General features: G+C 48.0%; 1 protein-coding gene across 3 annotated transcripts in view; it reads left to right on the top strand.

Moving 5' to 3' along the window:
• Positions 1-7,842: 7,842 nt before the first annotated feature.
• Positions 7,843-27,828, top strand: part of MICU3 (mitochondrial calcium uptake family member 3) — a 193,284-nt gene continuing 173,298 nt past the window's right edge. Inside the window, exon 1 of one of the 3 annotated variants that reach the window (XM_040418799.1) lies at positions 7,843-8,256. In XM_040418799.1, the coding sequence (XP_040274733.1) occupies positions 7,903-8,256 (354 nt within the window). In that variant the 5' untranslated portion in view covers positions 7,843-7,902. The remainder of the gene's footprint in view (positions 8,257-27,828) is intronic. The other 2 variants (XM_040418797.1, XM_040418798.1) reach the window with 2 other exon arrangements.

Here is a 27,828-nt window from a genome sequence, read left to right as displayed (position 1 = left end):
GGAGAGACTTCCCTGGTTTACGGCACTGTGGACTGCTACGAAAGTGACTGATACCCATGAGACAAGGGTAATCCCAGCAGAGCGGCCTTGCCCCGGGGGGAGGCCAGAGCCCTGGGAACCCAAGGCCGAAGGGCCAGAGGTAGGGGTGACCGCCACTTCGGTGGAAGAGGGGGAGACAACCCCACTGAGTGTAATGGTGGGAGACGTGGAGGATTTGCCGCTGGGGACTGAGCTGGCAGACCTCAATGGTCTCCGGGATAATTTTGGCACTGCCACAACACTAGGACCCAACCCTATCCTGAGAAATGTATTAATACAAAATGGTGAACCCCAACAAGCTGGGGCAGAGTCGGTTGTTCCCACGTTTTGTAGTTCATCAGGATATGTTGTATCGGGTAAACCAGCTGCGGGGTGAACCCATTGAGCAGTGGTGGTGCCCCAGGCTTATAGCAAACTCGTGTTAGAGTTAGCCCACCAACATGTTTTTGGGGGTCATCTGGGAATGCAGAAAACACAGGAACGGATACTACAACGGTTTTACTGGCCCAGTGTGTTTAGGTGAGATGGATGAATTCTGTAAGTCTTGCCCAACCTGCCAGGCAACTAGCCCCCAGGACCTTTTCCGCAGTCCATTGGTACCTCTCCCGATCATCGAGGTACCGTTTGAGCCAATCGCTATGGACCTTCGTAGGCCTAGTACCGAAGTCCGCTAGAGGACACCAATACATCTTGGTCGTCCTAGACTACGCACTCGGTACCTGGAGGGGATGCCACTGCGACATACATTCGCTAAACTTATAGCTAAGGAGCTATCGGAGATTTTCTCCCGAGTGGGGCTACCTAAAGAGGTTCTGACTGACCAGGGGACCCCTTTTATGTCCAAGGTCATTAAGGGAACTCTGTAAGTTAGTGCATATCAAACAGTTACGGACCGTACGTGTACCATCCGCAAAAAGGACGGTCTGGTTGAAAGGTTTAACAAAACACTAAAAACCATGTTAAAAAGGGTGGTGTCGTAAGATGGGAAGGACTGGAACCTTCTTCTATGCCCTATATCATGTTCGCTGTGTGAGAGGTACACCAGGTCTCTACTAGGTTCTCGCCCTTCGAATTGCTATATGGCAGACATCCTCATGGTTTGTTGGACGTAGCCAAAGAGGTGTGAGAAACAGAACCCACTCCGCATAAAAGTGTCCTTGAGTATGTTACCAAGATGCAACAGCGGATAGAGACCATTTTGCCTCTTGTCAGGGAGCATCTGGAGGCTGCTCAGCGAGCCCAGAGTCGGATCTATAATCAGCAGGCTCGAGTCCAGACCTTTAACCCGGATGATCAGGTTTTGGTTCTGGTGCCGACCGTGGACAGTAAGTTCCTTGCAGGTGGCAGGGGCCCTACGAGGTACTTGAAAAAATTGGAGAGGTAAATTACAAGGTACACCAGCCAGGGAGGTGAAAGCCGGAAGCAGGTGTACCATATGAATCTACTCAAACTGTGGAAAGATAGGAAAACCTGTACTGAAGACAGCCCATGGCCAGGTTTTCTAGGGGAAGCGTTTTCGGCCCCCCTGTCTGAAGCAAGGGAACTGGCTGCCACAGTAAGAATTGCTGACAGCCTCTCCTCTAAGCAGGCTCAGGAGGCCAGGGAGTTTATTTGCTGGAACACGGATGTGTTTTCGGATGTCCCTTGACGCACTTCCACAATTCGGCATGACATTGTCACTAAGCCTCAGGCGAAAGTCCGGCTAAAACCATACCGGGTACCCGAGGCTCGGCGACAAGCTATCTCGGAGGAAGTGCAGATGATAATGAGGCTAGACGTCATTGAGGAGTCTAAAAGTGAGTGGGCTAGTCCTATAGTGCTAATAATGCCTCAGGTGGAAGAGCTTATCGAGACGTTAGGACAAGCACAGAATTTTTCTGTTTTGGACCTCACCAAAGGGTACTGGCAGGTACTCTTGATGGAGGCTGCCAAAGAGAAAACTGCCTTCATCACACCAGAGGGGCTGTACCAATACAAGGTGTTACCCTTTGGTCTGCATGGCGCCCCTGCGACTTTTCATGGACATTGTGCTCCGTCCACATCGTCGGTACGCTTCGTTTTACCTGGACGACAGTACCGACTGGGAAAGTCATCTACCCAAAGTGTAGGCTGTAGTGGACTCCCTTAGGAAGGCTGGACTGACCGCTAGCACAAAGAAATGCACGATAGGGTTAGAGGAGACTAGGTACCTGGGGAACGTCATTGGACGTGGAGTTATCAAACCCCAAGTGAATAAAATAGAGGCTATTCGAAATTGGCCCAGACCTGTCACAGCAAGGCAAGTAAAGTCGTTTGTGGAATGGTGGGCTATTATATGAGGTTCGTTCCCCATTTTGCCACTTTAGCAGCTCCGTTTACAGGGATCTTGAAGGGACGGAAGTCCATGATGGTCCACTGGAATGACCAGGCGGAAGAGGCTTTTTCCGCATATAAAGTCGGTCCTGTGCGGGTCACTAGTTTTGGTGATGCCCCGACTTCAAGAGGGAGTTTGTGGTACAGACCGATGCCTCTGAAGTAGGCCTCGGAGCTGTACTCTCTCAGGAAGGATATCAATGGGGAGGAACATCCCGTTGTTTTCCTAAGCCACAAACTTACTCCAGCCGAGCCGAGACCAGGTACAGTATAGTGGAGAGAGAGTGCCTGGCCATCAAGTGGGCACTCGAGCCACACCGCTATTATCTGTTGGGGAGAAAGTTCCGCCTGGTGACCGACCACTCCCCTCTCAAGTGGATGAGCCAGGCCAAAGGGAGGAATGCTCGGGTCACCAGATGGTTCTTGTCATTACAGAACTTCAAATTCTCAGTGGAACACAGGGCAGGCCGCTTGCAGAGAAACGCAGATGCCCTGTTCCGGGTACACTGTCTGGCAAGTGTACACCCCCTCAGGGTTTGAACAAAGGGGGGAAGTATGTAGAAAGGCGCAAGGGACCGTCGTTGATGGAAAGTAAGTGTCCCAGAGGTTCCTGGCTCGGGAGTAAAAGCCAGTTTTCATTTGTCTGCAGCAGTTGCTGTTTGACACCTTGCTAGCTGTAATAGCTGATCCGGGATGGCTCTTACTGGCAGTAGTCAAAGTGCTGGGTGGGTGACTACTCCCCCACATTCCAGGCCGGGTCTTGACTGGCCTATATAAAAAACCCAGCCAGCAGTGTCAGATGGTGGTAATTACGGTACCTCTCTCTCTGACAATCATTGGATTGAGATCTGAGCCGTGTGCTAGGCTGGAGGCCTGAGTTTGGGAGGTCTGCTCTGTCCTAAGCAATGCCGATCGGGTGTGAACTAACACCTAGGATAACAGGTGACTGTTTTTCTGTATGAACTGTCTAGGTGTGAACGAACACCAAAACTACAAATGGATTGTCGTACTGTTTTGTTGCCATAAGTGTTGCCCCATATTACTTCTTCCGTATGCCTCAAAGGTATTTGAAGAACATGTACATTCTGAACGGTCCTCTCACCTCTCCTCCTGCTCCCTCTTTGACCGCCTACAATCTGTCTTCCGACCCCACCACTCGACTGAGACTGCCCTTACCAAAGTCACCAATGACCTACTGACAGCCAAAACCAAGAAACAATACTCTGTCTTCCTTCTCCTTGACCTGTCCTCTGCCTTCGACACTGTTGACCACTCCCTTCTGTTGCAAACTCTCTCATCTCTTGGCATCACTGACCTGGCCCTCTCCTGGATCACATCATACCTCACAGACCAGACGTTTAGCGTCTCCCACTCCCGCACCACCTCCTCGTCTCATTCCCTCTCTGTTGGTGTCCCGCAAGGCTCTGTCTTAGGACCCCTGCTCTTCTCTATCTACACTTTTGGCCTGGGACAGCTCATAGTGTCCCATGGCTTTCAGTATCACCACCTTACTATTAAGAATCCCACAATGTCTAACTTCTATATCATCCTTCTTCGCCTTTCGCTTTCTAAAACTTAACATGGATAAAACATAATTAATAATCTTTCCCCCATCTTGCTCAACCTCCCCAACAGACCTACCTATCAAGATCAATGGCTGCACACTCTCCCTGGTCAACCAAGTCCGCTGCCTTGGAGTGACCTTGGATTCTGCCCTCTCCTTCAGACCGCACATCCAAGCCCTTTCCACCACCTGCCGCCTCCAACTCAAAAACATCTCCCGCATCCGTGCTTTCCTTAACTTTGAATCTGTGAAAATGCTTGTACATGCCCTCATCATCTCCCGCCTAGACTACTGCAACACTCTCCTCTGTGGCCTTCCATCTAGCACTCTCGCACCCCTCCAATCTATCCTCAACTCTGCTGCCCGACTAATCCACCTCTCACCCTATTACTCCTCTGCCTCTCCCCTCTGCCAATCCCTTCACTGGCTCCCCATTGCCCAGAGAATTCACTTAAAACTACTAACAAATACATACAAGGCCGTCCATAACCTGTCCCCTCCCTACATCTCTGAGCTACTTTCCCGTTACATCCCCACACACACTCTCTGATCCTCACAAGACCGCCTTTCTCCCATGCATCCCCCCATACTCTGGAACTCGCTACCCCAACATATCAGACTCTCACCTACAGTGGAATCCTTCAAAAGAAACCTGAAAACCCACCTTTTCAGACAAGCCTACAACCAGTGACCCTGCTGCTTCTATACTGCCATGACCAACTTCACCCGCACCTACTGTGTCCTTCTCCCATACCACGTAGATTGTGAGCCCTCACGGGCAGGGCCCTCTCTCCTTCTGTACCAGTTTGTAACCCGTCTTGTTTATGCTTAGTGCAATTGTCTGTATTATGTATGTATACCTCTTCTCATATGTACAGCGCTATGGAATGAATGGCGCTTTAATAATAAATAATAATAATAAGTGTAACTCCCTGATGTCACGTGCCTGTGCCGCCTACTTTATGAATGAAGCAGGCGGCGCAGGCATTGTACAGAACCTACTAGGAATAGGATGTAAGGTACTATTAGGAATTTAGGAGTGAGGGGGCATATGTAATAAATTTTAATTGAATAAGACATTTTATATTTGTATATTTGTATACTGGGGGGGGGGGGGGGGGTCTGTGGATGGCACAGTTAAGGGGTGGGGGGGGGGGGTCTGTGGATGGCACTGTTATGGGCTGGGGGGTCTGTGGATGGCACTGTTATGGGGTGGGGGGTCTGTGGATGGCACATATATAACAGTGCCATCCACAGATACTCCCTGTAACAGTGCCAGCCACAGATCCCCCCTGTAACAGTGCCAGCCACAGATCCCCCCTGAAACAGTGTCCGTCATCCACAGATCCCCCCATAACAGTGTCCGTCATCCACAGATCACCCCATAACAGTGTCCGTCATCCACAGATCCCCCCATAACAGTGTCCGTCATCCACAGATCCCCAGTAATAGTGCCATCCACAGACCACCATTAGTTCCAAACCCACCAAAAGCACACCTTTTGGTTAAAAATATTTTTTTTCTTATTTTTCTCCCCAAAAACCTAGGTGCGTCTTATGGGCCGGTGCGTCTTATAGGGCGAAAAATATGGTATATACACACTGCAGGAAGCGCGTAACTTTAGCCATAGCACTTCCTATGGGGCCCAGAGGCAGAGGAGGACAGTCAGGTGAAAGAATATTGTATCTTTTTGGGGGGAGTGTGGAGGTTGTACAGAAAATATGGCAGAAGAAGCTCTATCCAGTATTCGACTGGACGGATACATCTATAGTAATACTGTATGTGGAGGCTGTGGGGTTATATCCAGTACTGGATGGATACGTCTATAGTAATACTGTATGTGGAGGCTGTGCGGTCATATCCAGTACTGGACGGATACATCTATAGTAATACTGTATGTGGAGGCTGTGGGGTCATATCCAGTACTGGACTGATACGTCTATAGTAATACTGTATGTGGAGGCTGTGGGGTTATATCCAGTACTGGACGGATACGTCTATAGTAATACTGTATGTGGAGGCTGTGGGGTTATATCCAGTACTGGACGGATACGTCTATAGTACTGTATGTGGAGGCTGTGCGGTCATATCCAGTACTGGACGGATACATCTATAGTAATACTGTATGTGGAGGCTGTGGGGTCATATCCAGTACTGGACTGATACGTCTATAGTAATACTGTATGTGGAGGCTGTGGGGTTATATCCAGTACTGGACGGATACGTCTATGGTAATACTGTATGTGGAGGTTGTGGGGTCATATCCAGTACTGGATGGATACGTCTATAGTACTGTATGTGGAGGCTGTGCGGTTATATCCAGTACTGGACGGATACGTCTATGGTAATACTGTATGTGGAGGCTGTGGGGTTATATCCAGTACTGGACGGATACGTCTATAGTACTGTATGTGGAGGCTGTGGGGTTATATCCAGTACTGGACGGATACGTCTATGGTAATACTGTATGTGGAGGCTGTGGGGTTATATCCAGTACTGGACGGATACGTCTATGGTAATACTGTATGTGGAGGTTGTGGGGTCATATCCAGTACTGGATGGATACGTTTATGGTACTGTATGTGGAGGCTGTGGGGTTATATCCAGTACTGGACGGATACATCTATAGTAATACTGTATGTGGAGGCTGTGCAGTTATATCCAGTACTGGACGGATACGTCTATGGTAATACTGTATGTGGAGGCTGTGGGGTTATATCCAGTACTGGACGGATACGTCTATAGTACTGTATGTGGAGGCTGTGGGGTTATATCCAGTACTGGACGGATACGTCTATGGTAATACTGTATGTGGAGGCTGTGGGGTTATATCCAGTACTGGACGGATACGTCTATGGTAATACTGTATGTGGAGGCTGTGGGGTCATATCCAGTACTGGACGGATACGTTTATGGTACTGTATGTGGAGGCTGTGGGGTTATATCCAGTACTGGACGGATACATCTATAGTAATACTGTATGTGGAGGCTGTGCGGTTATATCCAGTACTGGACGGATACGTCTATGGTAATACTGTATGTGGAGGCTGTGCGGTTATATCCAGTACTGGACGGATATGTCTATAGTAATACTGTATGTGGAGGCTGTGCGGTTATATCCAGTACTGGATGGATACGTCTATGGTAATACTGTATGTGGAGGCTGTGCGGTTATATCCAGTACTGGACGGATACGTCTATGGTAATACTGTATGTGGAGGCTGTGGGGTTATATCCAGTACTGGACGGATACGTCTATGGTAATACTGTATGTGGAGGCTGTGGGGTCATATCCAGTACTGGACGGATACGTTTATGGTATGTATGTGGAGGGCTGTGGGGTTATATCCTGTACTGGACGGATACATCTATAGTAATACTGTATGTGGAGCTGTGCGGTTATATCCAGTACTGGACGGATACGTCTATGGTATGGTAATACTGTATGTGGAGGCTGTGCGGTTATATCCAGTATGGACGGATACGTCTATAGTAATACTGTATGTGGAGGCTGTGCGGTTATATCCAGTACTGACGGATATGTCTATAGTAATACTGTATGTGGAGGCTGGTGCGGTTATATCCAGTACCTGGACGGTACGTCTATGGTATACTGTATGTGGAGGCTGTGCGGTTATATCAGTACTGGACGGATTCGTCTCTGGTAATACTGTTTGTGGAGGCTGTGCGGTTATATCCAGTACTGGTCGGATACGTCTATAGTAATACTGTATGTGGAGGCTGTGCGGTATATCAGTACTGGACGGATACGGTCTATAGTACTTACTGTATGTGGAGGCTGTGCGGTTATATCAGTACTGGACGCCGGTACGTCTATGGTAATACTGTATGTGGAGGCCTGTGCGGTTATATCCAGTACTGGAGCCGGATACGTCTATGGTGCGGCATCTGACAGCAGTCTCCTTGGAGTTTCCGCTGCTCTCGCGATGTTTCGTCCCCTCTCGCCCCCTCCCCCGCTGTCATTCCCGCAGATGGCTGCTCTTCGCAGGCTCCTCCGTGCCCTATGTGCCCAGAGCCAGCAGCCATGCCCCCCGGCACACAGCAGGCTCATCTCCGTGCAGAGCCCGGGCAGCTCTTCCTCCTCCGCCCGGACCTCCGTGCTGTTACTGGTGTCGGGCGCAGCCGGGGCAGGGCTGGCACTGGCTGGTTATGCCATCTATCGTGACGGTCGAGTTCAGAACTGGGGAGAGCGACTGTATCGCGACATGGACCTGAGAGGAAGCATTCAGGGTCTGAGAGGAGCCGGCATCCTGCTGCCTGTCAGTGCTGCCAAGGAGACGGTAAGAGGCGGGGAGGGGGCAGCCCCGTGTACCCTGCCTCCGGGCACTGCCGCCTGGCACTATACCTGGGGCTGGGGGATGGGATGTGACTGCTGTCACCTGCTGCACCTGTCATGGTGGGCAGCCCCTGGCTCCTCCAGTCACAGGCCCCTCATAGCCCTGATGTAGACATATGGAGGAGCTCTGCATTCACAGGACTCTACAGGGGTTACTTCTAGAAATACCACCCATATGGCAGGCCCCCAGCAGTGGGGGCTCCGTGTACCCATTTCAGGCTCTCTGCACGCACTGAGTTATGAGCGCGAAACCGTAGCGGAAATCCACCCCGGATAATATTTGGCAGTATAAGGCTCCTGCACACGTGTTCCCGTTGCCGTATTGCGGACCGCATTTGTGAATCGCAATTTACGGGGCACCGTTCCGTTTGCATTCCGCATACGGATGCGGACCCATTCACTTCAATGGGTCCGCAAATCCGGAGATGGCGGAACGGAAGCACGGAACGGAACCCTACGGAAGCATATGGGAGTGCTTCCGTGGGGTTTCGTCCAGTACTTCCGTTCCGCAAAAATATAGGACATGTTCTATATTTTTGCGGAACGGCCGGTCGTGGACCATTGAGTGAATGGGTCCGCAAATCGCTGCGGCTGCCTCACGGTTGGTGTTTGTGCATTGCGGCCTGCAGCAGGACCAAGGGGCGCCACACGTTCGTGTGCAGGGGGCCTAATAAAGATATTGTTCCTGTGTTCTCACCCTTTTATTTTAGGCTACTTTCACACTGGCGTTTTGGACTTTCCGTTTGTGAGATCCGTTCAGGGCTCTCACCAGCGGTCCAAAAATGGATCAGTTTGCCTTCTGAATGGAAAAGGATCCGCTAGAATGCATCAGTTCTGCCTGCAGCGTTTTGCGGTCCGCCTGACAGAAGCGGAGCTAAGCAGATCGTCCTGGCGCACAATGTAAGTCAACGGGGACGGATCCGTTTTCTCTGACACAATCTGGCACAATAGAAAACCGATCCGTCCCCCATTGACTTTCAATGGTGTTTAAGTCGGATCCGTCTTGGCTATGTTACAGATAATACAAACGGATCGTTCATGATGAATGCATGCGGTTGTATTATTGTAACGGATCCGTTTTTGCAGATCCATGATGGATCCGCCCAAACGCGATGTGTGAAAGGCGGCATCTGATTGGTCGCTGTGGGGCAGGTGAGCCGGTTCTACTTTACATTAGTCGGATAAATCTCCCCAACAAATAAACTGATTGGCACTAAATTGGTGACTTTTAGTTTCTGACCATCAGTATGTATGAGCTGTGAGAAGACGGCAGCTCTCACCGCCGCACTGCAGCCTCCCTAAGCGGGGGTGCTGGGGGTCGGACCCCCATGATCACATATACTGATGACCCTACCTTGGGATAGACCCTCAGTAAACACTGAGACAACTCCTCCTACAGAAAACTCAAGTAGAACTAAAAGAAATGGAGAAACACTCTCTATACAAAAGTGTTAGGTTTAAAGGGAACCCGTCACATGAAAATACAGTGTAATCTGCAGGCACCATGTTATAGAGCAGGAGGAGCGGAGCAGACTATTTATAGTTTTTGGGAAAATATTCAGTCAAATTGTAATTTACTCATTTATATCTCTGCTCATTCTGAGCTTTGAAGTCCAGGAGGCCGGTCCTTATCAGTGATTGACAGCTATCTCTGTGTACACAGCAATAGAGGGAAGGCATGTCAATCACTGATAGGACCGCTCCTGGACTTCAAAGCTTAGAATGAGCAGAGATATAAATGAGTAAATTACAAGTTTGACTGAATCTTTTCCCATAAACTATACAAAGTCTGCTACGCTCCTCTGCTCTATACCATGCTGGGTGGTAGATTACACTGTATTTTCATGGGGACAGGTTCCCTTTACGTGCACCATACTTATCAGACAGAGCGAGCTTTTGATATTTTGGCACTAATTGAATTAAGCAGAATCCAGTAAAACCCACTGGACATTATCAGCAATCAAATTAATTATTCATTTTTAAAACAATGTGAAAACCGCGCAGACTTGCAATCGCACAGAAGCGCTACGTGGGACTGCGCCCCTGATCTCTGGTGATTCCTTCATATTATGTGAGGGAACAGGTTCAGCAACGTCAAATCCAACAGGCTCCCTCATGGCTCAGGGCTGTGTGGTCAGGCCTCATGACATGACCGACTCCGTTTTAGCGGTCCGCAAAATACATTACGGTCCTGGGATGAGGCCTGATACTGAGACTGTGATTCATGTCTTCGTGTAAGTACACTATTAGGCCCCATTCACAAGTCCGCAATTTCGTTCACATTTTGCGGAACGGAATTGTGGACACATTCATTTCTATGGGGCCGCACATCGTGCGGCCAGGCTCCGAAAATGCGGACCCTCACTTTTAGGTCCCGCATTTCCGTTCCTAAGAAAATAGAACATGTCCTATTCTTATCCGCAATTGCGGGACAAGATATAGGCATATTCTATTAGTGCCAGCGATGTGCAGTCTGCAAAATGCAGAACGCACATTGCCGTGTCCGTGTTTTGCGGATCCGTGGATCCGCAAAACACACTACTGAGTGTGAATGGAAGCCTTAGGCAAAGGCTACACGGCGATCCCTGTCGCGGCCAGGATCGCTGAGTAGCGGTAATCCCATAGAAATGAATGGGATCGCCTCTCCAGTCGCAAGAAATCCAGCCGTGTTGGATTTCTTTCGACTGCCACCGCGATCCCATTCATTTCTATGGGATTACCGCTACTCAGCGATCCTGGCCGCGACTAGTGTGGCCATGTAGCCCTAGCCTTAGTCATTCTCCCTATTGTACAAGAAGAGGAGTCCAGGCCCGGGAGAAGAGTCCTCAGTACAGATCCCTCCTACTTGGCTTTACTGACATGTCTCTTCCCAGTGGCTAGATATGACTGGGCCCCACATCAAAGTTTTGAACGGGGCCCCCCACGCCAGCAAATTCTTTGCAACCCCCACTCCTGTGGCTACTCAAGATCGTTCTGTATATAATAAAACAATAGGTGACGTCAGCATCTCCAGCGGACCAGCCTTTACAGAATGCCTGCAGTAAAAACCAGACAGCTCTATATAAGGTCATTGTTTCAGGCTCTTTCACACGACAACACTAATACGGCCGGCACCAGCGTGTTGCATTCCGCATCACTTTATGGGTCGACAAATCCTGGAGATGCAAGTGCGGAACGGAAACACGGAACGGAAGCGTACGGAGTGCTTCTGTGGGGTTCGTTCCGCAAAAGATAGAAGTGAATGGGTTGATTGAACGTGAATGGGTCCACATCGAAGTGAATGGTACACTCGAAGTGAATGGTGTCCGCATCCGAAGTGAAGGGTCGCATCGAAGTGAATGGGTCCGCATCCGAGCAGCAAAAACTGCGTGGGTCGGTGTGCATGAGGCCTAAACATAAGAGGAGATTTATCAAGACTGGCGCTCCATATGTCGCGGGCAAATGTCCCTTAATACATTAGGCACATCTCTGGCCCAGCTAGGGGGTTGGAGTGTAGACTTTGAATTATAAGGGTGCTTACATGATGCAGAATTTTCCGCAACAAAAACCGCACCGTGAAAACATCCCCCATATTAGGCTATGGGTATGAAAAGTGTCGCTAGCTGCGTCCGGTTCTGCAGCGGAACGGAACGCAAATAATGTTTTGTTCCAGATTTCCTGTAGCTGAATGTCTCCAGTCACTTCAATGGAGATGTAATCCACAGCAGCATTCACACACAAAATCCGCAACTTTGAAAAATCTGCACGTGCGGATTTTGTTGCGGAAAAGTCCGTAACGCGTGAAGGCACCCTAACCTGCGCCAGTTTCTGGTGGGCTGTAGGAGGCTCCACCCCCTCTGGTAAGCCACGCCCTTTCCCTGCCTCTTTAGACAAGAGTTGAGAAGCTCAAAAAGTCTCAAATTATGGTGCAGATATTACACTCACCATTATTGGTGACATTTTAGCATCAGAAACGCGGCGTTAAAGTGTTAATAAGTCTCCCACTTGGTTCTGTGTCGTGAGGGACCCTGTCGGGATATCACGCTGCCCGAACCACGGACAGGTTCCCTCTAGTAATAGAAAGGGGTTGTTTTGGGTAAACAGCACCACTCTTGTCCATAGGCCTTGTCTGGTATTGCAGCTCAGTCGTTCTTTCACTTGTCCGTGATGAAAATCACGGATGCTGTCTGTGATGTGTCTGTGGTTTTCACAGACCCATAGACTTCAATGGGCATGTTTGGTCTGCATCACGGACCAAAGTGCATGTCTCCTCAGTTTTTCCGCCTATGTGCGCTCCCACAGTCCCGGCCACCAGAGAGGCCTATAGTGTGCAAGCACAGCCACCACTGCTGGATTGCAGGGTGGTCGTAACCATGGAAACGAGAAGTGTATTATGCGATGGAAATATGAATCAAGCCAGCAAAGGAGGCAATATGGACAGTCACAATATATTAGTAAGTGCCTTGTATTAACTTTCTTTACATGATAAATGACACTTGCTGAAGTGAGACAACCCCTTTAAGGAAAATGGTTAATTTTGCCCTGTATGTATATACATATGGCTCCACGTATGGTCTCATTCTTACACATGATAGGTGCCCATGACAACCAATCAGATTTTACCTCTGCCTTTGGAAAGTGAAAGCAGCACCCTGTTTGCTTGCCATGGATCACGGCTCCACGTCTCCCCCAATGAACCTTAGGACAGAGGGGCTTTGCTGCCAGTAACAACCATTTTCTGAAAAAAAATGGAAGGTGGATTTAGGTTGCTATAAATGAGGGGAAAACTTTAAGGCAGTTTTGATGCTTGAGGTCCATTTTGTGTGAGGTGATGTGAGGATAACCATTACACACTGAGCGTTTTCTCAGCGGCGATGTGGCAGATGTGGCAGAGATGCGGCAGAGCGGATGAAGCGCTACACAGTTTACATTGTAGGGGACCCTCTCTATTAACCCCATACACTCTAATGTGGCATATGGTACAGGCTGTGACATGGCGGCTGAGTGGTGCCACAGCTTCCTGGTATCTTCAGGACATTGTGTAATGCTGGCTCTAGCTGTACCAATAGTTCCCTGAAGAACTGTATTCCATGTCATGGGCCAACATTATAATTTCTATATAATAATTTAGTGCTTTATTCTCCGCACAGTGGACAAGATGTGGCCTGTGACATCGCGCATGTGGCTACCAGATGTCCAGCGTCTTATCATGGTTCCAGGTTCTGCCATACCAGGACCCATGATAGTCATCAAAAATTGTAGAAAAAAATTGTCAGTATTGCCCACAGCAAGGCCATCTGTCAGCAAATTTGTCCCTATGACACTGGCTGACCTGTTACATGTGCGCTCGGCAGCTGAAGATATCTGTGTTGGTCCCATGTTCATATGTGTCCTCATTGCTGAGAAATATGAAGCTGTAATATATGCAAATGAGCCGCTAGGAGCAACAGGGGCGTTGTCATTACTCCTAGAGGCTCAGCTCTCTCTGCAACTGCTGCCCCCCTGCACTTTGATTGACAGGGCCAGGAAGTGTAAGGCCTCTTTCACACGAGCGTGTCCGGATAAGGTCCAGATGCGTTGCGGCAAACCCGCGTGAGTAGGTACCCAATTGCAGTCAGTTTTGACTGCGATTGCGTTCCGTTGTTCAGTTTTTATCGCGCGGGTGAAATGTGTTTTGCGCAGAGCTGTGGAGTCGAGGAGACAGAGTCGGAGGCAATTTTGGGTACCTGGAGTCGGAGTCGGCAAAATATGAACCGACTCCTACTAGATTTAAATTGGAATAAAAAAATTAAAAAAGCAAGTTTAAATGTCCCAATTCACAAAAAGTTATAATTAATTACCGTATTTTTCACCCTATAAGACGCACCTGCCCATAAGACGCACCTAGGTTTTTGAGGAGGAAAATAAGAAAAAAAAAAATTTGAACCAAAAGGTGTGCTTTTGGTGGGTTTTGAACTAATGGTGGTCTGTGGATGACACTATTTTGAGGGATCTGTGGATGTCACTGTTATGGGGGCATCTGTGGATGGCACTGTTATGGGGGCATCTGTGGATGGCACTGTTATGGGGGCATATGTAGATGGCACTGTTTTGGGGGCATATGTAGATGGCACTGTTATGGGGGCATATGTGGATGGCACTGTTATGGGGGATCATTGTGGGGGCATCTGTGGATTGCACTGTTATGGGGGCATCTGTGGATGACACATATATAGCATCTTATCTTATGTGTCATCCACAGATCCCCCATAACAGTGTCCCTGTGTAGTGAATGGGGGCCGGCATCTGTTTTTGTAATGGCAGCGGGGCCCGGTGCCTGATTCATATATAAAGTGGGCGGAGCAGGCGCGTGACGTAGTGAGCTACGCTACGAGCGCCCACCCGGCCTCCTGACTGCCAAGAAGTTAGTAGTAAGTAGTACAGCGCTAGATTTAAGATGATTGGAATACTTTAACAATACCCACAAGTTAGATATGATTACCGTATACTACAGTGAGCGGGGCCCGGTGTAGTAGAATACAGTGACTGCACCGGGCCCCGCTGCCATTACAGAAACAGATGCCGGCCCCCAGCCCCTCCTCCCTCTCGGCCTATTCACCGGACGGTCACAGCATTCGTCCCATAAGACGCACTGCTATTTTTCCCCCACTTTTGCGAAAAATACGGTACTTCTCTACTGTAAGAATAAAGGCCAATGCATGCAGTGCGTCACGTTACCGCAAAACGAACACGTTAAGTGACCATAAAGAAGCCTGCTTTTCATATGCTTCACTATATACACGCAACGCACAGTTAAGGAGCGGCAATACTTATACTTTCCATTGTGTTGTGTTCCGCTGTTACCTAGCCTCTCACTGATAACTGATCAAGTAAATATGTTTTTTGCAGGACTAGAGACACTTGTATAACTGAAGGGAATGGATAGTCAATAGCTCAAGACTGAAGCTGTAAACCATTTGAAAAAAGCCTCATGCACACCACCGTATGAGTTTTGCGGTCTGCAAATTGCATATCCGCAAAAAAAAATTGGATGACGTTCCGTATGGCATCCGTTTTTTTTTGCGGATCCGTTTCTTTTGCGGATCCATTTTAATAATGCCTATCCTTGTCCGCAAACTACAAAAAAATAGGACATCACACGGAACAGACATACTGATGCGGACAGCACACGGTGTGCTGTCTGCGTTTTTTGCGGACCCATTGAAATGAATGGGTCCGCATCCTATCCGCAAATAAATGGAACAGACACGGAAACAAAATACGGTCGTGTGCATGAGGCCTAAGGCTATAAAAACTTGTAAACTCAGATTGTTAGCTTAAACTTTAAACATAACTATGGGATTCTACTAGGGAAATGAGGTTTTACAATAAATGCCCCTTCCTGGATCCTCCCACGGCCCTATCTTCAGCAGAAGATCAGCACACAAAGGAGAAGGCAGCAGCTTCCTAGCCAGTAGTTCTGTGGTAATGACATGTACGGTATGTTGCCTTTCTTTCCTTCAAGGAATGTATAAAATACATTCGCATATTAAATACAGAGGAGTCGTAGTTGGAGTCGGAGCATTTATCTACCGACTCCACAGCCCTGGTTTTGCACGCGCGTGATAAAAAACTGAATGTGGTACCCAGACCCGAACTTCTTCACAGAAGTTCAGGTTTGGGTTTAAGGTTGTGTAGATTGTATTATTTCCCCTTATAACATGATTATAAGGGAAAATAATAGCATTCTGAATACAGAATGCATAGTACAATAGGGCTGGAGGGGTTAATAAAAAAAATAAAAAAATATTTAACTCACCTTAATCCACTTGTTCGCGCAGCCGGCATCTCTTCTGTCTTCATCTGTGAGGAAAAGGACCTTTGATGACGTCACTGCGCTCATCACATAGTCCGTCACATGATCCATCACTATGGTAAAAGATCATGTGACAGACCATGTGATGAGCGTAGTGACGTCATCAAAGGTCCTATTCCTCAAGAAGAAGACAGAAGAGATGCCGGCTGCGTGAACAAGTGGATTAAGGTGAGTTAAATTATTATTATTATTTTTTTAACCCCTCCAGCCCTTCTGTACTATGCATTCTGTATTCAGAATGCTATTATTTTCCCTTATAACCATGTTATAAGGGAAAATAATAAATATCGGGTTCCCATCCCGATCGTCTCCTACCAACCGTGCGTGAAAATCCCACCGCAATCGCACTTGCTTGCGATTTTCACGCAGCCACATTCGTTTCTATGGGGCCTGCGTTGCGTGAAAAACGCAGAATATAGAACATGCTGCGATTTTCACGCAACGCACAAGTGATGCGTATAAATCACCGCTCATGTGCACAGCCCCATAGAAGTGAATGGGTCCGGATTCAGTGCAGGTACAATGCGTTCACCTCACGCCTTGCACCCGCGTGGAAATCACGCCCGTGTGAAAGAGGCCTAAAAGTCATCACACCTGGCCCTGTCAATCAAAGTGCAGAAGGGCCGGAAGTTGCAGAGAGAGCTGAGCCTCTAGGTGTAATGACAACGCCCCTGTTGCTCCTAGAGGCTCATTTGCATATATGAAAGCTTCATTTTTCTCAGCAATGAGGACACATATGAACATGGGACCAACACAGATGTCTTCGGCTGCCGAGCGCACATGTAACAGGTCAGTCGGTGTCATAGGTACAAATCTGCTGACAGATGGCCTTTAATAGTGAAAGCAGTAATGTGACTGGTTGGTGCCCACTGGCTTGCACATGTCAGAAGATGTCATTGGCACCTCTTGCTTTTCTGAGTTTCACATTGCCTACAACAATATGGTATGTGCACTACAGTTTTATTGGGGTCAGGGGAAACAATGTTTAGTGCTCCATGTATAATGGCCCCCTGTACACTCTGCACACAATGCTGTGCTGCTATGGAGGCCAACTGGAGCATGTGGGAGAGCTACTCGTCTACTGTCAAAATGTGAGGGGGTCTCCGGAACCTGACCTCCACCAGTCACAACTTCAAAAATATTACTCTCGAGTATTCTGAACGCATTGCGCCCGCACGGTATCCGGAACCATTAATTTCCATGGGTCTGTGTACATGGGCGTTAGTTTTCACGCATCACTTGCTGCTATTCTGCTATTTTCACGCAACGCTGGCCCCATAGAAGTGATGGCGGCTGCGTGAAAATCGCATCGCATCCACAAGCAAGTGCGGATGCGATGTGTTTTTCACGGATGGTTGCTAAGAGATGTTGTTTGGAAACATTCAGTTTTTTATCACACGCGTGAAAAACGCATCAATGCGCATAGCTCCCGCACGATAAAAACTGAACAACTGAACACGTTCGCAAACAAAACTGAATGGACTTGCTTGGGAAATCGCACACGACTGTGGTTTGGTTCCGCATCCGAGCCGCATTTTTGGCGGCTCGGGTGCGGACCCATTCACTTTAATGGGGCCACAAAAGATGCGGACTGCACTCCGTGGCGTCGCAAAAATGATAGATCATGTCCTGTTCTTGTCCGTTTTGGGGACAAGAATAGGCATTTCTATGATGGGCTGTCTGTTCCGTTCCGCAAATTGAGGACCGCAAAACACGGCACTTTCATGTGCAAGAGGCTTTCTTTGCATGTTGGAGCCTAACCATGATGCAGTTTTTCTGCATACCCACCATGCTGTACCTTTTAGTCACAGTACTATGAAAGTGTATACAGCTTTCTAATATACAGTGTATTTCAATTCCTTGTTAGCAGGATGTACACAGGAATGCCCCCATTGCCTGACAGCAAGCAGAGATGGGGAATATTTAAAATCGCTGGTCCACATTTTCTAAAGTGAGTTTACCTAGATTTTGGCATAAATTATACGGAAAATGGCGCAGTTTGGTGCAGGTAGCTTTCAAGGAAGTTTCTGCGCATAGTCTTATAAAAGGTGTGTGTCTCCAAAGGAAAGGATGTGGCTTTATGGGGAAGGGGTGTGGCCTAAGGTTTACCTTTTTGTACCAATTTTGGCATAAAATTCTGTCTTAAAGTAAGCCAACCAGTTGTTGGTATAAAGCTACACAGAAGCGTCTGTCCCTGCACCACATTTATCAGCCCCTGTAATTTAATATTTTGGTGCATGTCTTGACAGCGTGTCTAGACACCATCTAGAGGATTAGTATATATGCCCCAGTGTTTCTTGAGCCTGCTTTGCAGTAATTTACCCCACATTCGCACATCTTTAAGGCCTCATGCACACGACCATTGTTTTGGTCCGCATCCGAGCCGCAGTTTTTGCGGCTTGGATGCGGACCCATTCACTTCAATGAGTCCGCAAAAGATGCGGACAGCACTCCATGTGCTGTCCGCATCCGATGCTCCGTTCTGTGGTCTGCAAAAAAAATATAACCTGTCCTATTCTTGTCCGCGTTTTGTGGATAAGAAAAGGCAGTTTTATTAATGGCTGTCCGTGCCGTTCCGCAAATTGCCGACGCCATCTGTTTTTTGCGGATCCGCGATTTGTGGACCGCAAAACACACAACGGTCGTGTGCATGAGGCCTTACACTGTTTGTTAGAAATCCCTCCAGATCAGTAGCTAGTGGTAATACCCTCATTACATATGGAAATCTAATCAACACCCTCCCATCAGCACCCTTTTGTGCTCTGTAAACCTAGTGACAATAAGGCCCCCTGCACACGATCAGGATTGCGTGCGGATTTTCCGCGCGGATTTGCGTGCGGAAAATCCGCACCGTAGGTCATGTCCATTGTATTCTATGAGAATTTGAAATTCTCAATGCACACGATGCGGATTTTGACCTGCGGTGCGGATTTTAAAATCCGCGACATGTCAATTAATTTTTTTTTTCCTGACCGGATTTTCTTCATTCACTTAGTGAAATCCGCATGCGGAAAATCCGCACCAAATCCGCACGCAAATCCGTATGCAAATCCGCACCAATTAATGCGGATTGACCGCACAGATTTGCCTGCGAACACCTGCGGATTTCAGTGCGGATTCTCCGCTCATGAATCCTGAACGTGTGCATGTACCCTTACTGTCCTCAAAACACACAAGAGTTGTGTGCGTGAGGCCTAAACCTAACACTTTTGTCTAAAGCCTCATGCAAATGCCAGTGTTTGGTCAGTGATTTCCATCAGTGATTGTGAGCCAAAACCAGGATTGGAGCCTCCACAGACATAAGGTATAAGGGAAAGATCTGCTCCTGTTCTGTATTTAGTGCCGCATCTGGTTTAGGCTCAAAATCACTGACTGAATTCACTGACCGAACACTGACATGTGAATGAAGCATAAGGGTCCATTCACTCGTCCGTGTGTGTTTTGCGGATCCACGGATCCTTGGATCCGCAAAACACGGACATCGCCGGCACTTAATAGAAAATGCCTATTCTTGTCCGTAATTGCAGACAAGAATAGGACATGTTCTATTTTTTTTCGGAATTGCGAATACGCACTTCCGGATCCGGGCAGCACATTGTGCTGCCCTATAGAAATGAATGGGTCCGCAACTCCGTTCCGCAAAATGCGGAATGAAATTGCGGACGTGTGAATGGACCCTAAGATGTTACTCCAGTTTTTTTTTCACACCACCCCCCCCCACTGGTGTTTGATTGTATGTAAAATCAGCAGTAGATCTGCCCGTATTCTGCAGCAGAAAAATCGGAACTAAATGAAGTGGATTCCCTTGCTAAAATTGTCCCATGTAGAGTACCTGCACTCGGGTGTGGGAGGATCTCTGTGCGTTTCTGCACCCAAACCGCACGAAAACCCACAATTTGTAATTGCAGTTTTTGTTGCAGATTAGATGCGCTTTTGCTGCAGATGTCACCCCTCATTTGAAAAGAGAGAAATCCGCAGCTAAGGGTGCATTCACATGACCGTAATTTTGGTTCTCATCTGATCCACATTTTTTGCGGATCGGATGTGGATCCATTCATTTTGATAAGGCTACATGCACACGACCGTATGTGTTTTGCGATCTGTATGTCATCTGTTTTTTTTGCGGATCCATTGTAATAATGCCTGTCCTTGTCTGCAAAACAGACAAGAATAGGACATGTTGTATTTTTTTTTTGCGGGGCTACGGAATGGACATACGGATGCAGATAGCACACGGTGTGCTGACCGCATTTTTTGCGGACCCATTGAAATTAATGGGTCCGCATCCTATCCGCAAAAAATACGGAACGGACACGAAAACAAACAATGTTCGTGTGCATGTAAAAGGCTGCAAAAGATGCAGACAGCACAGCACCCCGTATGTCTGTACCACAACCCTGCAAAAAAATAGAATGTGTCCTATTCTTGTCTGTTTTGTGGACAAGAATAGGCATTTCCAACGAAGGGCGGGACGTGGTGATCTGCAAAATGTGGAATGCGCAAGGTTTGTACGGTCATACTGCAAAACGGATATGGTTGTGTGAACGCCCGCTAAAACTGCAAAAATAATTGACATGCTGCGGATTTGAAAATTGTACTGTATAACGCTGTAGTTTTTCAGCGCAGAAAAACTGTGCGTAATCCGCAACATGTCTAGGTTACCCATAGGCTGCCAGATTGCTGCAGATTTCACCCTCTGTGTTACAAAAGGTGATGTCCGCAGCAGATATCTCCAACATAAATTGACGTACTGCAGATCCCATCCGCTCGGCTGCTGCAGATTGTTCAGCATTAGGGCTCATTCAGACGGCCGTATGCTGTCCGCAAAAATACTGAATGCTATCCGTTTTTTTGCGGATCCGCAAAAAACGGATCTGCAAAAAAACGGATAGCATTCAGTATTTTTGCGGACCTATAGACTTCAATGGGGCCATGTCCTGATTTTCACGGACAAGTATAGGACATGTTTCATTTTTTTGCGGAACTGTGGAATAGAAAAGGGCCCCATAGAAGTGAATGGGTCAGCATCTAATCCGCAAAAAAACGGATCCGCATTTTTGCGGATAGCATACGGCCGTCTGAATGAGCCCTTATATGGTGAGCTCTGTGTAGAAATGTGTCTTTTTCAGTCCTTAGCGGAGGGATGCCAGACCATAGAAATATCTCCATGTGACCCCATGACATCCAGCAGAACAAACGGATCAGAATTCAGATGATGTCAGCGTCTAAACCCAGTCATTGCTGACCCTGTGATATGTGACCCAGCCGTGATTTCTGCTGCCAGGGATGATGGGAGTTATATACACTGCTCAAAAAATAAAGAAACACTTAAACAACACAATGTAACTCCAAGTCAATCACACTTCTGTGAAATCAAACTGTCCACTTAGGAAGCAACACTGAGTGACAATCAATTTCACATGCTGTTGTGCAAATGGGATAGACAACAGGTGGAAATTATAGGCAATTAGCAAGACACCCCCAATAAAGGAGTGGTTCTGCAGGTGGTGACCACAGACCACTTCTCAGTTCCTATGCTTCCTGGCTGATGTTTTGGTCACTTTTGAATGCTGGCGGTGCTTTCACTCTAGTGGTAGCATGAGACGGAGTCTACAACCCACACAAGTGGCTCAGGTAGTGCAGCTTATCCAGGATGGCACATCAATGCGAGCTGTGGCAAGAAGGTTTGCTGTGTCTGTCAGCGTAGTGTCCAGAGCATGGAGGCGCTACCAGGAGACAGGCCAGTACATCAGGAGACGTGGGGAGGCCGTAGGAGGGCAACAACCCAGCAGCAGGACCGCTACCTCCGCCTTTGTGCAAGGAGGAGGAACACTGCCAGAGCCCTGCAAAATGACCTCCAGCAGGCCACAAATGTGCATGTGTCTGCTCAAACGGTCATAAACAGACTCCATGAGGGTGATATGAGGGCCCGACGTCCACAGGTGGGGGTTGTGCTTACAGCCCAACACCGTGCAGGACGTTTGGCATTTGCCAGAGAACACCAAGATTGGCAAATTCGCCACTGGCGCCCTGTGCTCTTCACAGATGAAAGCAGGTTCACACTGAGCACATGTGACAGACGTGACAGAGTCTGGAGACGCCGTGTGGAGAAGTTTGCTAAGCGGGGATTTTTTTTTTTTTTTTTTTTTTTTTTTTTTTTTTTTTTTTTTTGCTGCCTGCAACATCCTCCAGCATGACCGGTTTGGCATTGGGTCAGTAATGGTGTGGGGTGGCATTTCTTTGGAGGGCTGCACAGCCCTCCATGTGCTCGCCAGAGGTAGCCTGACTGCCATTAGGTACCGAGATGAGATCCTCAGACCCCTTGTGAGACCATATGCTGGTGCGGTTGGCCCTGGGTTCCTCCTAATGCAAGACAATGCTAGACCTCATGTGGCTGGAGTGTGTCAGCAGTTCCTGCAAGACGAAGGCATTGATGCTATGGATTGGCCCGCCCGTTCCCCAGACCTGAATCCAATTGAGCACATCTGGGACATCATGTCTCGCTCTATGCACCAACAGACTGTCCAGGAGTTGGCAGATGCTTTAGTCCAGGTCTGGGAGGAGATCCCTCAGGAGACCGTCCGCCACCTCATCAGGAGCATGCACAGGCGTTGTAGGGAGGTCATACAGGCACGTGGAGGCCACACAACTACTGAGCCTCATTTTGACTTGTTTTAAGGACATTACATCAAAGTTGGATCAGCCTGTAGTGTGTTTTTCCACTTTAATTTTGAGTGTGACTCCAAATCCAGACCTCCATGGGTAAAAAATTTGATTTCCATTTTTTTATTTTTGTGTGATTTTGTTGTCAGCACATTCAACTATGTAAAGAACAAAGTATTTCAGAAGAATATTTAATTAATTCAGATCTAGGATGTGTTATTTTTGTGTTCCCATTTTTTTGAGCAGTGTATTACACCTGGGGGTTTATCTGTAGTGTGCAGCCATGTCCTCCAGTACAGTGACGGTCCCGGGGTAGTCCTCGTGCTATACTAACATGGTATTATTTATCAGTTCTCAGGGGTCACGGCTCTGTATTACACGCGTCTTTGTAATAAGATAGCCGGGATGACATTTTGCACCTGAAAGGGAAGCCATAGTAGAATCCCTGGTCAGATCATGTGGCACCCTCTAAATAATTCTTCTATTTCCAAGAAGGGCAGCGGAAGTCTACGGATATCTGCCAAGTATACTCCATTGGGGGCAGTAACGTTATTACTGTGAAGGCTCCTGCACACGGCCGTTGTTCGGCCGTTCTGTGCATTGGGGAACGCAATTTGCGGTCCCCGATGCACGAGCACTATCTGTGCGGCTGCCGCAGACGGATGCAGACCCATTCAACTTGAAAAATAAGCACTCCGTAGTGCTTCCGTGGGGTTCCACGCATCTCCGGATTGCGGACCCATTCAACTGAACGGGTCCGTATCCGTAATGCGGTAAGCACATAGCATATTGCGGACCCATGTGCATGAGGTCTAATGGTTTTCTACAGACAGAAGTTTTTTCTGTTGGAATCAGTACAAATCTAACTGATAAAACACTGTGGCACGCTATATTGTCCTCCTCCTGTACTCCCTCTAAGCAGGGCTATTCTCTAGACCAGGGATGCTCAACCTGTGGCCCTCCAGCTGTTGTAAAACTACATTAGGGAATGCTGGGAGTTGTAGTTTTGCAACAGCTGGAGACCCGCAGGTTGAGCTCCCCACATAACATTGCCATACGATATATAGAAATGGCGCTCGTATGTCATTGGCTTGCATTGTAAAATGAATTTTAGGAGCACTGCACCTTACCACTTTACAGTATGTAGCGTTCACTTGTGGTTTGTGGATACATAATATCTCTCATAGGCCTGTGAGTACTTAGGGGGTCATTTATTAAACAGAAATACACCTAAATTCTCAACGGTCACGCCATTTCTAAAAATGGACATGATGCGGGCAGGGATGGGCCAGCAGGCTTGTCTCATTTACCATTTTCTACTTTTTATTTAGGCCTCATGCACACGACCGTTGTTTTGGTCCGCATCCGAGCCACAGTTTTTTTGCGGCTTGGGTGCAGACCCATTCGCTTCAATGGGGCCTTAAAAGATGCGGAAAGCACTCCGTTGCTCCGTTCCGTGGTCCGCAAAAAAAATATAACCTGTCCTATTCTTGTCCGTCTTGCGGACAAGAATAGTCAGTTATATCAATGGCTGTCCGTGCCGTTCCGCAAATTGCGGAACACATACGGACACCATCCGTGTTTTGCAGACCGCAAAACACACAACGGTCGTGTGTGAGGAAGCTGTCTTACATTTAGAAGCGGCGGTAGATACGCCGAAGTTATGTAGAGGCCAGCGCGTCTTCATAACTTTGGCGGATCCACCGCCAGGTATAGGGCTTCTTAAGACCAGCGTCTAAAACGGCATTTAAAACGGCGGTCTTAATAAATGTGCTCCTTAGTCCATTAGTCCCACTTCTATTTTTATGTTCTCTTGCTTCATCTTCTCCATTCGGGCCAGACCACCATGATGACTTCTTTCAGACACATCTTGTCTCTGCAGAGTTTGTCACACAGACATCTTAGATTCCTCACGTTTTAATCATCCTTCCACCTTCTCAACACAAACTCCCCCTTCTGGTGCTCAAACAGTGTCATCCTGCTGCCACCATCTATACTGTGCCTGATGTTCTCTTCAATGGCCGCGAGTCCTTATAGTGCCCCCTGTATTAAAATGCCCCCAGTAGTGCCCCAATATGTGTCCTTAGTAATGCCTCTATAGTCCCCACTAATGCTCCCTTTAATACCGTTGCGTGCTGCCATCTGAGACACCTTATTCCCCATGCATGCAGTCACGATGACATCATTGCTCCACCTATGACTCAGAGCAGAAAGTCACAATGATGGCATTGTTTTGCCTAGTAGCCCGAGGCCTAGGAAACAGCCGGGCAGGGAACCTTCTGTTACTGTGTCCCGCTGCAGTATTCAACTTTATCGCCATCCTGAAGATGGCTATACACACAGACACCGGCCAGGTACACAAGTACTTGATGCTCCCAGCCTTAATTAATGCATCCCCCTACTCAGAATCTTCTCAGCAGGGTCTATGGCTAGTCTGCACTTGAGAAAGGCTTCCATTGAGCAGGCTGCTTTGGATTCAAGAAACATCTAACTTATGGAATTGAAGGCTGCAGGTGCCGTACACCTCCAGTCGCTGTAAGCCAAAGCTGCACCACGCTGTGTGTGAATCCGGCCTCAACAACAACTTGTCGTGTCAGCCCCCCACCTGCCCACCTACAGCAATCTACCTCCTATTTACAGAGGAGCTCTGGTGACAGCACTAGGTGTTTATCTACAAGCAATTTTAGGCTACATGCACACGACCGTATGTGTTTTACAGTCCGCAAATTGCGGATCCGCAAAAAAAACAACGGATGACATCTGTATTCCATCCTTTTTGTTTTTTTGTTTTGCGGATCCATTGTAGTGAACAAGAATAGGACATGTTATATATTTTTTTTTTTTGCGAGGGCTATGGAACTACGGATGCTGTCCGCATTTTTTGATGACCGATTGAAATGAATGGGTCCTCATCCTATCCGCAAAAAAAACGGAACGGACATGGAAACAAAATACGTTTGTGTGCATGAGGCCTTAGGCCTAGTGCACACGACCGTAGGTGTCCCGTGCTGCGGACTGCATATGCGGACCCGCAATACACGGGCGCTGTTCCGTGGGCATTCCGCATCACGGATGCGGACCCATTCAAGGTCGTCCCCATTCAAGGTCGTCCCGTACTTCCGTTCCGCGAAAAGATAGAAAATGTCCTATCTTTTTGCGGAGCGGGCGGATCGTGGACCCATTAAAGTGAATGGGTCCGCGATCCGCTGCGGCTGCCCCACGCTTGGTCTTCGTGCATTGTGGCCCGCAATTTGCGGGCCACGGGGCGCACACAGGAGGCCTTAGGCTCCATTCACACGTCCGCAAATGGGTCCGCATCCGTTCCGCAATTTTGCGGAACGGGTGCGGACCCATTCATTTTCTATGGGGTTGGAATGGATGCGGACAGCACACAGTGTGCTGTCCGCATTAGCATTTGCGGAGCGCGGCCCCGATCTTCGGGTCCGCAGCTCCGCAAAAGATAGAACATGTCCTGTTCTTGTCCGCAGGTTGCGGACAAGAATAGGCATTTCTATAGGGGTGCCGGGCGGGGGTGTTGCGGGTCGGCAACACACCACGGACGTGTGAATGGAGCCTTACACTGTTTGTTAGAAATCCCTCCAGATCAGTAGCTAGTGGTAATACCCTCATTACATATGGAAATCTAATCAGCACCCTCCCATCAGCACCCTTTTGTGCTCTGTAAACCTAGTGCCAATTACTGTCTCAATACACATGGGTCTAGTCTGGCTCCAGAAGTGGTGTGGTAGGACGGATAGAAGCTGACACCTACTGTATGGACTAGGTGGACTTATGGTAATGCTGACCTTCTGCAGCTCTCACTTCTCACCTCTGCTCCTGCTGTCATCTCAGCGACATTAATCTGTATCAGGATAACGTCACATTAGCTACAAATCTGCCATCATGTTGAGATAAAGTCCAATAATCTCTTGGTTGAGCCACTTGTTGGCATTTCAAGCCTAAGGCCCCTTGCAGATGAGTAAGTTTTCCGCGCGGGTGCAATGCGTGATGCGAACGCATTGCACCCGCACGTAGTCCGGACCCACTCATTTTAATCGGGCTGTGTACACGAGCGTTGTTTTTCACGCATCACTTGTGCTTTGGGTGAAAATCGGCGCATGCTCTATATTCTGCGTTTTTTCACGCAACGCTGGCCCCATAGAAGTGAATGCGGCTGTGTGAATATCGCATCACATCCGCAAGCAAGTGCGGATGCAATGCGTTTTTCACGGACGGTTACTAAGAGATGTTGTTTGTAAACCTTCCGTTTTTTATCACGCGCGTGCAAAACGCATTAAATTGCATTGCACCCATGCGATAAAAACGGAACAACTGAACGCGATCGCATACAAAACTGACTGACTTTGCTTGTGAAATCGTGCATTTTTCACTGAACATGTCCAAAAGTAGGAAACTGCAGCGCTCATCTGTGTTCGCTTGATGGGAGTCACGGATCAGGGCGCGGACCTGGCCGTAACAATGTGAAAAAAGAGGAGAAATCCAGCTTCCCATACAAAACGATTTCTTTATTTCTTCAGTGGTAAAAACATACGCTCGTCTGCGAGGGGCCTAAAGGCTGTATTACACCAACAGATTATGGGCTCATGCACACGAAGGGTTTTTTGCGTTCAGTATACTGCGTTTAGTTCAGTGTGCGCTCCTTATACTGAACCATTCATTTCAATGGGTCAGCAAAGAAAACGGAAGTGTCTGCGTGTGCATTCCGTTTCCGTATTTCCGTTCCATTCAGACATAGAACATGTCCTATTGTTGCCTGCAAATCGCGTTCTGTGGCTCCATTCAAGTCAATGGGTCCGCAAAAAAAAAAACTGAACACATACGGAATGTACTCCATATGTCTTCCGTATCCGTTCCATTTTTGGGGAACCATCTCTTGGAAATGTTATGCCCAGCCCAATTTTTTCTATGTAATTATTGTATACTGTATATGCCATACGGAAAAATAGAAAGAAAAAACGGAACGGAACCGGAAACACTACTGAAACAAAAACCAGAAAA

The sequence above is a fragment of the Bufo bufo genome, chromosome 2 (assembly GCF_905171765.1).
Source record: "Bufo bufo chromosome 2, aBufBuf1.1, whole genome shotgun sequence".
Classification (NCBI taxonomy): Eukaryota; Metazoa; Chordata; class Amphibia; order Anura; family Bufonidae; genus Bufo; species Bufo bufo.
The sequence above is the reverse complement of the archived record's forward strand: the minus strand, read 5'-3'. Positions and strand labels throughout refer to the sequence as shown.